The sequence below is a fragment of the Labeo rohita genome, chromosome 19, assembly GCF_022985175.1.
Source record: "Labeo rohita strain BAU-BD-2019 chromosome 19, IGBB_LRoh.1.0, whole genome shotgun sequence".
In the NCBI taxonomy this organism is placed as follows: domain Eukaryota; kingdom Metazoa; phylum Chordata; class Actinopteri; order Cypriniformes; family Cyprinidae; genus Labeo; species Labeo rohita.
Genome location: NC_066887.1, coordinates 24,011,169 through 24,025,377, shown reverse-complemented (window position 1 = coordinate 24,025,377; position 14,209 = coordinate 24,011,169). Strand labels below are relative to the sequence as shown.

The 14,209-nt window shown below is 34.5% G+C and overlaps 1 protein-coding gene across 1 annotated transcript in view; it reads right to left on the bottom strand.

The window, feature by feature from the left end:
* The window catches only part of pkhd1l1.1 (PKHD1 like 1, tandem duplicate 1), a 55,181-nt gene extending 41,477 nt beyond the window's left edge, over window positions 1-13,704 (bottom strand). The window contains exons 1-30 of the mRNA XM_051136317.1: window positions 13,665-13,704; window positions 13,205-13,318; window positions 13,000-13,077; window positions 12,725-12,869; window positions 11,341-11,443; window positions 11,189-11,246; window positions 11,009-11,102; window positions 10,865-10,918; window positions 10,701-10,774; window positions 10,571-10,613; window positions 10,402-10,472; window positions 10,197-10,307; window positions 9,929-10,018; window positions 9,218-9,483; window positions 8,981-9,072; window positions 8,697-8,856; window positions 8,401-8,536; window positions 8,102-8,245; window positions 6,554-6,708; window positions 6,300-6,410; window positions 5,974-6,132; window positions 5,749-5,867; window positions 3,853-4,016; window positions 3,446-3,612; window positions 3,103-3,238; window positions 1,766-1,920; window positions 1,503-1,625; window positions 834-939; window positions 631-738; window positions 6-170 (exon numbers count right to left, since the gene is read on the bottom strand). Of these exons, the coding sequence (XP_050992274.1) occupies window positions 6-170; window positions 631-738; window positions 834-939; window positions 1,503-1,625; window positions 1,766-1,920; window positions 3,103-3,238; window positions 3,446-3,612; window positions 3,853-4,016; window positions 5,749-5,867; window positions 5,974-6,132; window positions 6,300-6,410; window positions 6,554-6,708; window positions 8,102-8,245; window positions 8,401-8,536; window positions 8,697-8,856; window positions 8,981-9,072; window positions 9,218-9,483; window positions 9,929-10,018; window positions 10,197-10,307; window positions 10,402-10,472; window positions 10,571-10,613; window positions 10,701-10,774; window positions 10,865-10,918; window positions 11,009-11,102; window positions 11,189-11,246; window positions 11,341-11,443; window positions 12,725-12,869; window positions 13,000-13,077; window positions 13,205-13,271 (3,454 nt within the window). The 5' untranslated portion in view covers window positions 13,272-13,318; window positions 13,665-13,704. The remainder of the gene's footprint in view (window positions 1-5; window positions 171-630; window positions 739-833; window positions 940-1,502; window positions 1,626-1,765; window positions 1,921-3,102; window positions 3,239-3,445; window positions 3,613-3,852; window positions 4,017-5,748; window positions 5,868-5,973; window positions 6,133-6,299; window positions 6,411-6,553; window positions 6,709-8,101; window positions 8,246-8,400; window positions 8,537-8,696; window positions 8,857-8,980; window positions 9,073-9,217; window positions 9,484-9,928; window positions 10,019-10,196; window positions 10,308-10,401; window positions 10,473-10,570; window positions 10,614-10,700; window positions 10,775-10,864; window positions 10,919-11,008; window positions 11,103-11,188; window positions 11,247-11,340; window positions 11,444-12,724; window positions 12,870-12,999; window positions 13,078-13,204; window positions 13,319-13,664) is intronic.
* Between the last annotated feature and the right edge of the window lie 505 nt (window positions 13,705-14,209).

The following is a 14,209-nucleotide window of genomic DNA, read 5'->3' as shown; positions in this document are numbered from 1 at the left end:
TGTACCTGCTACACTTCCTGTTGTGGGATTTATAGAGGTCACTCCTAACAGATGTGTGAAGATAAAGCTGCTGTCATTCTGGTATTGGGCATTTCCCACTGAAGAGAAACTCAGAGAGACTGGCTGTACACCTGCACTCGCAGGACCGACCTGACAGGTTATAGAAGTATCTGAAACACAAAACATTTTTTTCAAATGGTTGCTTAAATAATGCATAAAATGAAAATTCAGTCGTCACATCACCACTGTAAACTTGTATTTTTTCTTTTGTGAAACATTAAACAATTCTTTCTATTTTCTCATACAAAGGAATACAGTGTGAACCACTTGTATGATACTTTTAAAGCTTTAAATCCTTAGTGTCACATGTATTATAGACAGTAACTGCATGGAAAAGCTTGACTAGTACAATTCTTAATGTCTAATTTTGTGTTCCACAGAAGAAATTCAGTCATATTTGGCTTTGGAACAACATGAGGGTGAGTAAACTATATCATGTTTCTTAAAAATCTCAGATGCTATGTGTTTACACTCTTTTATTAAAAGTGATACGTCATCTGAATGCAGTTTTCACCTGAGGAAAACAGATTTTATGTTTTGACTTACTGGTATGTTTATGTTTTGACTTACTGGTAACCTGTAGAATAGAGCATTCCACATCTCCAGTCTTTACAGTGACGTTTGAACCATCAAAACCGGATCCAGTTATGGTAAGAACTGTTCCCAGACCGCTGGACCCTGAACAAGAAGTTATATTAGTAATACAAACCACTAAATACCACTATGAATGGAGATTATATCTTTTATATGAAAGACTTGATTATTTACTCCACCTTGCATAGGATAGATTCCAGTCACTGTTGGGGTCTTTGACTGACTCCAGGTGAAACCACAATCCCCTGAACACCATGATGGAATACCATTGATGAAAACCTCCACCTTAAAGATAATAAGCACAGGAATGTGCATTTTAGTTATTAGACATCCTAAAGAAATGTTTCTCAACTGGTATTGCTTCAGGATCCAGATTTTACACAAGACATTGGACATTAAGTGTACATTTACATTATAGCAATCCCATGCTAAATGTACATTAATAAGACACTGAGAGTGATTTAAATGTTTGGGTTTTTTTTTTATTTAATGTTTATTCTTGTATATGTAATACATTGTATATCGTACTGAAAAACTGGTTTAAAAAATTCATAGGATCATGCGCATTCAGACTACAGAATGCACACCTGTCTGTCTGTAATAATACGAATGAACCTTTCATTCTTTAGTTTACCCATAATGCAAAATCCCCTGAACAGACGATATTCAAACAGAGCAACACAAACCGACAGGCCCTTCAACTGACCCACTACGGAGCACTATTGAAATCTGCACGGTGCACGGCATCAGGTAACATGATGAAAAGCCTTTAAAAAACAAGCTTGATTTATGCGACCAATGTTGGACAAACATAAATATACAGTAAAAGCAATGAGTAAGAAAAGCACCTGTGGTTTATTTGTAGGCACACGCAGAAAGTCTCCCATAATTCTCTGTTTGAAGAGGCCTCCTTGCTCTATCTTTTGTGATCTCACTGAAGGGTTCACACCAACCACATTGGAAGCATTGATCTGGTTAACATTATCAAAAAATATTAATCAGCCATTTTTTCAAATTAATCACATTTATTTAAATTCACATCACATAACCAGTTCCCCTACAGACTTGTCAACCTTGGTTTATTGTACCAGCACTCTGAACACTTTCTTGCCTTTAACAGGGGCTGATTTCCAGGCATGGTGAGCCACTGGATGTTCCAGTAGTAGCCCTTACAGTCTCCATATCTGTCCACCTGCAGCTGGCCGAGCTCTGGGATCCCCTGCAGTGCATATCGCAGGTCCGCAGCGCTGATGTCTACTGCCAGGCCTGAGAAACACACACCGGGGGGTTAATGTCAGCCAAGCTTGTCAGGCCCGGCTGTACCGAGGTACTAGATGGTGCTAAATACCCTCAAACAAAAGCAAAAGAAGACTGAAAAACTGAAGATCTGGCAAACAATGCAACTTGTTTTTGCAGCGCTGAGGAATGCAGACATATCTGCTGATTTCTTGAACATAATGGCCAATCAGAAACATTTTAGTTTGTCAGAATTCACTCACCTCTGAAAGCGCCGGATCATTTTTTTTCAAGCGCAGTTTTGCATGCTCGTGAATTATCTCACGACTAACTAAATGCAGACACAATGTAAATAAAGGGTTCATTGTGTAGTTTAGAGAGCTTCATTGATTATAACAGAACTTGTGAGATTGCGATGAACTGAGATGAGTGATGCTTTTAAGTGATAATAAAGAGAGCGAGTTTTGCGCACTTCATAATCCATTCAGAATTTGTATGAAACATTCGTTTCGGGATGACATCTGCATATTTATGCTGGATTCGTTCTTCGCCCGGCCCTTGTCAGTTTATCAGAATTCTCGGCCTGAGTCTGAGCCCAGCGCTTCACAAAAATGAACCAAAACTCATACCTCACAGACATGATACATATATCTATAGAAAGCTTAATTATAACTTAACGAAATAAAGCAAATCAAAAACAAAAACTCTTTCATTATGTAATCTGTAAAGATGCCTTTCTTTGTAAAGTCACATCCAAAGAGAGATGGCGAGTCAGGATCGGCAACTTTATCCTTGCGACACTGACTCAGAAAACATTAGTTTATTAATGAATAATTCAAAAATCTCCTTATATTTCCACTCAACACATTCATGGTAATAACTTTTGCCAGTGCTTTGCGGCAAGCAAAGCACCTACTATTGCATGCTCTTGAAAGCAGAACTGTTCCAGCTGAGTCAAAAAGAGTCAAAAGCTCATCCACAGTTTAGTAAATGTTGGCAACCTCTTTAAGTTACTCTCAACTGCGCTGCATTGACTGCTTTGGTGTGTTGCAATATGGTAGGGCTTTGTTCTGAAGCTTATCTGATGCTTTTTTCACCCCATTTTTTTTCTTGCCCCTTGACTCAAGAGTCAAATGTCACCTGTGTCTGTCAGCAAGAATCTGTTGTGCAGCCACAGGAATGTAACAGGTAAACCACAAATAACATGATTACCTTCAACACGTCGGCCAGAGAACTCAACGTCAAACGTTCCTGTAAGAGGTGGGCTGGCTTTTTGAGGGCGCGTAATGTTGACGGTGGCATTCCCCTGGCTTTGGATGAGTCTGTCCTCTGTTCTGTTTGGCATCTTCTGTTGGACAAAAATGAAGCTTACTTACTCAACGATTCTGCAGTTATCTGCTGGAAACAATTCCGAGATGTAGTGATAAACTATCTTATGACAGGAAAGTATTTTCTTGTCACCCATCACTCATATCAGAGAGATCAAGAAGTTTTGTCATTTTAAGACAGTCTTTGTAGTATGAGTTTCATTTTGAATTCATGAGAACTAACTCACCTTCAGAAAACCTATTTCAAACAGTGGGACACCAAAGCCACAGTAGTAAGGTGTCGCTGTGATCTCGTAGCTGACTTGTGAAGCAATTGCTTGTTTGCGCACAATGATGCTTGAAAAGAAAAGTCCTGAACTGGCTAGAGCAGGTGGTCTTCTTCTGCGGATTATAACTGAACATATGGTGAGAGAAAATAGAATGTTCAATTTAAAAGGATCACTTCAAAATAAAATATGTTTCAAATAATAATAAATAAGTTTTTAATACTAAAATTATAAAAAAAACCACACATTGCAAGTATATAATACAATTAGCATTATCCAGTGTTTTACATTCATGTCAGTTTTTTTTTTTTGTATGTTTTTTTTTTTAAATTACATAATTCAAGATCAAATTCATAACTCCTACTCACCATAAGGATCCAAAGCAGTTATTTCACGTCCAAGGTGAACAGCGTCTATGAAGTAAACGGAGTTGACGCTCTCTCCATACACACTGAACCTAAGTAGTTTGTAGTCGGTGCCTATGTAGTTTGCCTGTATGGAGCTCAGGAGATCCACACACTTGTAGTTCCACCTGAGAATGACAATGTCAGTGTTACTTTATACCCACAACATAATGACCTTGATATTGGTTTAATTTTGCTCTTGCGTATGCGATAAAGACAAATCCTCTAAAGGAAAGACATCAGGTAACTATGGAAGCCCATTTCCGCCACTGAGTAAAAAAGTAAAAAAGGTTATTGCGCCTTTTTATCTCACAATTCTCACTTTTCGTCATTGTTGTATGATATAAAAAAGTCAGAATTGTGAGATATAAACTCGAGAAAAGTCGCAATCACAATTCTGACTTCATTTCTCGCAATTGTGAGTTTATATCACGCAATACTGAGAAAACAACTCGAAAGTGCATTTATGTCTCGTAATTCAGACTTTTTTTCTCACAATTTCGAGTTTATATCTCACAATTCTTACTTTTTTTCTCAGAATTGCATGATATAAGCTTAACTGCAAGTTAAGTCAGAAATAAGCAAGACCTAAATGCACAATTCCAACTTTTTTTCTCAGAATTGCATGATATACACTTACAATTGTGAGTTACAAACATATAAACTCACAATTCTGACTTTTCTCACAAATGCGAGTTTATATCTCACAATTCTGACTCTTCTGATTCTTTTTCTCAGAATTGCGTGATATAAACTCAATTGCGAGTTAAGTCAGATATAGATGAACAATTCAGACTTCTTTTTGAATTGCATGATATATACACTTACAATTGCGAGTTACAAACTCACGATTGCAATAAATGAAGTCAGAATTGCGAGATATAAATATAATTCATAATTCTGATTTTTCCCAGAATTGCATGAAAGTAACCTACAATTATGAGTTACAAACTCACAGTTGAGAGAGATGAAGACAGAATTGCAATATAAATTGGCAATTCAGACTTTTCTCGCAAATGCAAGTTACATCTCGTAATTCCGACTTTTTTTTCTCGCAATTTCAAGTTTACATCTCACAATTCTGACTTTTTTTCTCAGAATAGCGTGATATAAACTCTCAATTGCAAGTTAAGTCAGAAATGTGAGATATAGATGCACAATTCAGACTTTTTTTTCAGAATTGCATGATATACACTTACTATTGCGAGTTACAAACTCACAATTGCAAGAAATGAAGTGAGAACTGCGATACAAATTCACAATTCTGACTTTTCTCGCAAATGCAAGTTTATATCTCACAATTCTGACTTTTTCCTCAGAATAGCGTGATATAAACTCTCAGTTGTCAGTTAAGTCAGAAATGCAAGATACAGATGCACAATTATGACTTTTTTTCTCAGAATTGCATGATATACATTTACTATTGCGAGTTACAAACTCACAATTGCGAGAAATGAAGTCAGAACTGTGATTTAAATTCACAATTCTGATTTTTCTCACAAATGCAAGTTTATATCTTGCAATTCTGACTTTTTTCTCGCAATTCTGACTTTATATCTCACAATTCTGATTTTTTTTCAGAACTGCATGATATAAACTTAAAATTATAAGTTAAAAACTCACAATTGCGAGAAATAGAGTCAGAATTGCGAGAGACAAAATCATAATTCTGACTTTTTTTCTCAGAATTGCATGATATAAACTAGCAATTCTGACTTTTCTCGCAAATGCAAGTTTCTAAGTTTCTAACTTTTCTAAATTCTAACTTTTTTGATAAAAAGTCGCAATTGCGAGAAAAATGGAAAGAAAGAGAAATGGGATTCCATAAGTAACTTTGTTTATTCAGTAGATTAAACTTACTCATTCGCTGAATCAAATTGCACAGAGATACGTATATTCTCCTGTCGCAAAGTATTCCCCTGGTAGCTGAACAAAATTCCCAGTTCATTCACCAGACGCCCTTTGTAGGCCAAGCAAAGCTACAATAAAATTAATTTACAAAATGGGAAGTGGGATGACATTAGAAATGTACTGTATAAAGAAAAAAAAACATTCTGAAGATATTGAGGTATTGACCATGCTTACAGTTTTGTATGTTTGTAGTGGTACTGCACCGTAGGTCGTTCCTAATGCTGTGACGTCACTGGCATCGAACAGAATCTCTGGGTTCTTCAGAGACCAGCGGCCACAGAAAGCCTCTGAATCATTGACCTGGACCCCTCTGCGGCTTAGATCACCTGAAAACTGTTTTGACAAGGAGAAATCTCTACAAGGTGATGTTTTCAACAAAATGATTCATGTTTACCATGTTAGAACTTTGTAATGTCATTTTGCTAACTTGACTTGAAATAGGTTGTTTGAGGGATGCATATAAAACATACATGATCATGTGCTTTTGCAGCTTTGCTTACCCCTGTGGTGCCTGTCTCATAATCTCTGAAAAATTTCACATTAGTATTCTCCGTGGTTGGAATCTCTGCTGGACATTTAGCGGTGACCATTGTATCTAGTGCCGAACGTACCTTTAATAAAAAAAAATGGATGCAAACTTTCAAGTAGAAAAGGGATATTTCAGAAGAGCATTTGAAAGGTTTTGTACATAATACTGTAAAAGCTACCATTTTATTCTATGGTAAACATTAAGAAATATAAAACAAAGAAAAACCTCAGTTTCAGAAGCATTGAAAGGCAGAGGGAGGGATGGAACTCCACCCCACAGCAGTGTGAACGTCTGCAAGCTGGCCTGCCCTTTCACATCCTCACTAACTGTGATGTTCGTATTGGAGTCCATGCTAAAGATTTCAAGATTCTCAAAGTTACCTGAAATAATTATAAGATTTTAGAAAACATATTAATAATACTGTTAAATGTGCAGGGAAACTTCAGAAGCAACATAAAAAGTAAAGTAAAAAATATACTAATATACTATACTATATACTAAAATATGTTATATTATATATTATATTTATTATCTATATTATATATATGTGACCCTGGATCACAAAACCAGTCGTAAGGGTCATTTTTTCAAAATTGAGATTTATACATCATATGAAATCTGAATAAATAAGCTTTTCATTGATGTATAGTTTGTTAGGATAGGACAATATTTGGTACAACTATTTAAAAATCAGGAATCTGAGGGTGCAAAAAAATCAAAATATTGAGAAAATCACCTTTAAAGTTTTTCAAATAATGTTCTTAATGTATATTACGAATCAAAAATTAAGTTTTCATATATTTACAGTAGGAATTTTACAAAATATCTTAATGGAACATGATCTTTACTTAATTTCCTAATTATTTTTGCCATAAAAGAAAAATCAATAATTTTGACCTATACAATGTATTTTTGGCTATTGCTACAAATAAACCGCAGCGACTTAAGACTGGTTTTGTGGTCCAGGGTCACATGTATATATATATATATATATATATATATATAACGTAATTATTTCATTTTATTGTGAATTATAACATACATGGCTGGTATTTTTTTTTTTACTAACAAAAACATTATTTTTATATTGTTTTACATGTAAAAGTGCACATTGAAAATATAGTATCACCATGGCATATTTTTCACAATGAATTAAATCCTAATTTATATTTTACCATATAAATTATATAACATATATCATATAAATTATTATTTTTCCTTACAAAAAAAAAAAAAAACAGTAGTTTTTAAAAATTATTTTGGCAGCTGTGGTTGCCAGAATAATTTTGTACAAAATACAGAAAACTACATTTTAAAGTATAAAACTGCAATTTACAAACAAGAAATCCTGAATGTAAAATATCAGTTTACAGTTTTTGAGTAAATTATATGCTGATTTGCTTTTTTTACTTCTAGAAACTGTACAATTAACAGCATTTTACTGTAATTTTTTTTACACTTATTTTTTTTATTATTATAAATGACACTTATTTTTACAGTGTACATATTACAGTATTACACACATTGCCCTGTTAAAATTAATTGTTCAAAATATACAGAAAGGTGCTTAGGCATATTATAGTTAGCCAGTTATTAAGTAAAAACATTAGGTCTTAACTGAAGCATTTATACATTTTCTATTTGAAATTTTATTTATTTATTTATTTTACAGTTGATATTTTTAGTGACATCTTTAATTGGTTGTTAACGCACGTTTTAAAGACAGACACCAGAGTATTAAATCAAAGAATAGAGGTCATTTTTTAGGTTCACCTCTGTTAGAGTTGAATGTCACATTGTACAGTGCCTCATCGTCCAGTTCTTGCTTTTTGACTGTAACACTGTCTGGTTTAATCGTCCACAAATCATTCAAAGCATTCTGCAACTCCATCGCTGAAGCACTAACTGGGATCGGCCCTATAACATGCAAAGCAATTCCAGTAAACATTGCAAACATACAAAAAAAAGAACTCATCTAGTGATGAGGTAGTGCAGAAGTGTGCATGCAAAAATTAGAAGGATCCTTTAGCTTCATCAAACACACATTCATAGAACTATGTAAACTATTGCACCTGTTTTAAGACCTCCATATGCTAGAAAGTAGTATGTGTTTTCACAGTTGCTCAGAGAGAAACAGTTGCTGCTGATTCTCAGAGTCTGCACCTCATTGACAGGGGTTACTGGCGTCCATCCCTCGAAGCGAACCACCTAAAACATCAAAGAATTTAAAAATACACACATACAGGTAGAGATTTCCATAGAGACTTCTTGAGTTTCTACCGGTGTAATGCAAAAAATGAATTTCAAAGGCTTCCCTCTATCTTATCTAGAAAATCTTTTCCTAAAATGCTCCTGTGAGTTCACCTACCTGTTTTTCAGGTAGTACATCATAGTATGCATTAATCTGCTGTTTCTCATTAACAGCGTCTGTTGTCTGCTGGGCCGTGAAAGGACTGATCTCTTTGAAAAAAGCCACATCCACTGATGCTACGATTCCATATTCCTGCACTAAAATCTCAATGTAGTACCTGTAGCACATTCAAAGATGTTTTGTGTGCGGAAAATGATTTTAGATCCAAGATTGGGATATGTTTATAGAGTATACAGTACATTTATGACTTTTGATCATTATGTATTATTTGAAAAACATACGGTTTTCCCTTCTCCAAGCGCATGACCTGTGACATCTGGGAGCTGTATGTGAAAAAACTGGTTGTATAGTAAGGCTGATATGCAATCCTGACCTAAAAACAAAACAAAATTGTGATTAAGTTTAAAAAAAGAGGATATATAAACATGCTTGTAAGTTACTAACCTCTATTTAATTATATGCATAGATAACTACTGAAATTCTGAAATGGTTTATTGATTTTACTGTCATTCAGGTACCTTATCCTTGGGAAAACCTGTCTTGCTGAAATACAGCTGGCACCGATCGTCGGCTTTGATTCGGAAATAGTAGTTGTCAGTCTCCGTCGGAACAAAGAAACCACTCAGTCGTGCCACAAAGTTATCAATTTCATTGGGCCACACATAGGACAGTGAATCGATCCACTGGACGGAATATCCAGATCTACTGGAATTATAATTCAGGACGTCCTCTAGAAGGTACGGTGTGGAGTTGTTCCACATCTCCATTTTAAATCCTCTTCCACCTACAAACACAATTTAACCAGAATCCATTAAAGCACAATTCTGTTTATAAAACTTGTTTTAAATGTAATGTAATTTAATAAATAGTATATAAAGAGACCAAGGCTTGTTGTCAAACCCTTTTACTTCACATATTATATTTATGTAACAATTATTTATTTATTTATTTAATAAAAATATTCATCATTTGTAAAGTTTAGATGCATGTATGGCATAATCAAAGAAAGGACTTCAAAGGTATTTTTGAAACTCCAGGCGTCTTTGTCTCAAATATGTGATGGGCTCTGATATGCAGTGTTATTCTAAGAAAACGGCTACGTGACAAACAAGGATTATGGTTTTGGTTAACATAACAAGTGTTCTCACGTATGAAATGCAGAATTCCACTGTCATGCAAAGAAATATTTACGTCATCATAAGAGATCTGATATCAGATAAGGTTCTCACCTGGAAACACTGTCATATTGGTTCTTTCATAGCTAGGAGTTATGCAGATTATCTTCTCATTTGAAACGCTCTGAATCTGACACTCACGACCTGAGGAAAAAAAAGATATTAATAAAAAATAATTAAAAAACATTTAGTTAATAATAAATAAATAAAATGACTTTTACATATAAAAATATTTTTTATTATTTTCTATGTATATATTTAATTACTGAATAATTATAATTATATATTTTATATATATACTATGTATATTTTATATTAATACCTCCTACTAAGACCATAGCTGGCTTGTCCGTCTCATCAAAGTAGCGTCCCTGAATGGTCAGTAATGTGCCACCAAGTACACTGCCCTCAGAGGGAGAAACTCCTGTCACCTCTGAAAATAACCATCACACGCAGGCCAAGTTTTTCAAAAATATCTGATTTTCTACATGCAATCACATTATTTAAGAAGAGTAAATTGTTCGCACCTGCATATGTCTGGAACATGGAAAGCTTGTTCAGTGCTGACACGCTGAAAACCCCCAAGTTGGGCAAGCTCCTGAAAAATAAAAATATGTATTTTGTATACTTTTCTGTCAACAAAATGTTGAGACTTTTATGTAAAATTTAGTAAAGTAAAATCAAACTTCCGCTGACCTCCCATATTCAGCGTCGAGAATGTAACTGAGGTTGTGATGACCTGAAAACCAACGACACTTAATCCAACAAATCTATAGTGAATGAATAATTTTTGACATCTAATTTAAACATCTTGACATGTCCTTACCAACATATGTCCCAGTCATTTTACAGCTCATATATCCCCATTCGCTAGTCACAGTATCCAAATAGAGGCCATACCTAAAAAAAAAAAATAATGTGTATTTGCGGAGGGTACGTGCATAGTAACAATGTTAACTTTTGTTTGTAACCAAATTTAAAAATACTTACTTTTCATCTGAATTGGGTTTCAGAAGTTCACAAGACATGCCCCCCATATACGCTCTGTTCAAAATAAACACACCTTATCTCAAGACATGGAATAGATTTACAATTCAGCTGTATTTTTCCACTGTGTATTAAATAAATACAGACCTTAAAAATCTCACATTCAGGCCATTTGAACTTTTGTCTGTGTTGCTTCCATATACGTCAGTATAGATTCTTCCCCTCAGTGTCACCACAGTCCCTAAAGGTTATTCAGTTTTAAATGAAACATGTCGTTTTTGTAAACCAAAGCAGCACAGAGTAATTATAAAAACCAAACAACCTCACCTGGGGGACCTGAAAGTGGACGGATACTTTGAATGCTGGGTGTACGATATGAACGGGGCTGTGAAAACAGTTTTGGTAAATAATTTGTAACATTTTGCAGACAGGATAGGAGTTTTATGTTTTAATAAGCAGCACAATGAAGTTTGTCTTACATAGAACATGCAATACCCTGCCCATCCATTACAAATGCGATTTGAAGGAATTGGCACGCCGTCCACACTGACCCGCACCAAATAGCTATCTTCTGGCAGAGCTCTAAACATGATGCAATATGGAATTTTGAGAATCACATGCCATCAATGTTTTACATAACATTATGCAGTGTGGCTAGTTCAAAGAAAATTAAATTTTCATATCACAGACAGACAGAGCAATGTCTTAAACGGATAGTTTATGAACAAAAAAAAAAATACTGAAATTTCTCAGATTATCTTTTATGTTTCACAGAAGAAAAAAAAATCATACAGGTTTGTAAAGACATAAAGGTGAGTAAATGATGACAGGATTTTACCTTTTAAACTGCTATAATAAACATTTAATGGAATTTAAAAATGCAACAAAATTTTTTATGTAATACGTAAATTAATATAATAACTTGGAATAACACTAAAGAAAAGTTCATGCAGAAATGAAAATGTTCACATTTTCAAATTGCACAAATAAGATTTGAGAGCTGCAGGACTGGGGTGATTTCCACTGAATGAACTATTTAATTTTGGGCTGTTTAGAAATCTTGGAATGTATAAACTAAATGGAATGCTCTTGTGTTCCACAGAAGAAAAGAACTCGGTAACACTTTAGAATACAGATCCGTCATTAATGAATAACTACACAGGAACAAATGACTAATGCACTATTAACATTCTAGTAACTACTATTGATTAACAAGAAACTAACTTAAGTGTTACCAAAGCCATTGGAAGTATAACTATCCAGAACCTTACAAAAACCTCAATAGTTTTTAATGACTTTAGTCATTACTAAGGAGTTATCATGATCTTCACTTTAGAATACGGATCCAAATAATTAGTAATTCCTTCTGAAGTATTTGGTAATACCCGAGTCATTACTAGTGGGTTATGATCTTCACCTAAGAATTAATTATACGTTTTGCAGTTAATCAGAATTTCACGTTAGTTAATAGTAGTTACTAGAATGTTAATAGTGCATTAGTCATTTGTTCCTGTGTAGTTATTCACTAATGATGGATCTGTATTCTAAAGTGTTACCAGCAAGTCTTTTAGGTTTGCAACAACATAAAAAAAGACATTTTTTTCCACAATTTCTCCCACAGGACATGTAGATAAAACTTTTCCTGATCCTGAGGTTGATTAACAGAGGTTGATCTAATTATTTCACTTCTCCTCAGTTTTAGAAATTACTCACAACTGGCATTCATACATTAGTATATAGCCCTAATTTCCCCTACGTTGTATTCATATTTGAGTATGTTAAAAATATTATTAGGAGTGGTGCACTTACTGAATACAGTGCAATGAATACGACTATGTTTACAGTATGTGATTGATTATTTACCTTGTATAACACGTGATCTGAGTAGAGTGAGTGGAGTCTTTCTCGACATCACAGGGAACAGATCTGGTGCTCGACACCAGTGTCACTGCGTTCCCAATGTTTGGGTCATTGGCATTGAGATTAAACTGACTGGCTTGAGCAAAACCTAAGGGGGAAAAAATCAACGCTTTTAGAAACATTTAAGCCGTAGCCTAATATAGCCAAAATGTCCTAAATTGCAGAATGTTGGTATTTATGTAAGAACACATTAGTTAAGAAAACATTTTTTTTAATACCTTGACCCTGTATGGTCAGTCTCGTTCCGCCATTGAGGCTTCCGAGCACTGGGGTCACATTGGTGACACGCTGCGCTCCTGTCAGGACGGAGATTAGCAGAGGACAGTCACTAAAATTTATTCTGTCACGTTTTTAGGATGACAACAATGATATTAAATACGCAAAACCGTTAAAATTACTAAAAGAATACAAGCCAGGGCGTACCTGCGGAACTCCACAGTAAAATACAAACAGTGAGCGACAGGTGAAGCTGCAGGCGCAGGTGCCGCATCCTGACAGACTCACAAAGCAAAGACACCTGAAGTTATTGTATCCCTTCTGCAAAAAAAAAAAAAAAAAAATAATAATAATAATAATAAATAAATAAATAAAAAATATACACATACCATATGTGGGCACACTTGTCATTTGTATGTCAAAAAAAAAACGAAACATGTCAACAGTAATAAAATTAACTTTTAAACGTGTTTCGCAATGTTGAATGTTCAATAAATATAGACTACGCATATCTAATGAATATACATTCATTTATATACCCTGAATATATAAATAAATGCTATATATAATTAAAGATGGTTTAACAGAGATTGTTAAATGAGAAAATGATAGAAATTTAGAAACATTTCTTAAAAGTTCACACTGATCATAATTCAGACTCACATACCTGTTAAAGCTTCCTTCTGAAACCCACCAGTGGTTGATTTGTTAAAAAGAGCTCGCTCTTTTTATACTACCTGCCCACAGGGTGGCAAGAGGACACTCATTTTTTTTTTTTTTTTCGTTCACCTTTGTGTGTCAGGTGATCATGCATTATTGTCATTCTACTAGAGGCATTTATTGTTTTCCAGTGTTCCGTAACAAACTATTGAACCTTCAGAGATAACACGTGTTTTGTAATATGCCGTGATCTCTGGGCTTTAATGTCAACTTTACTTTGATATTCTCTGTGGTGGCTAAACTTGAATATTAGACTGTTTGATTTCCCATAGACGTAGGCTCATCCTTTTGAATAACCTAAAAGATGATGGCATGAAGATTACAGATTTAGTTGAATTAAAAAGCAGTAACTTGCTGTGCTAGTTATATCAAAGAGTGATCTCTATTCATCTTTGTTGTACTGTAAAGTATACCTGAACACTTTCGTTTGCATAAATAGGTTAAATTTGAATAGGGAAACATGCGGCAGTATTTGTGCTGTAAGAAGAATGA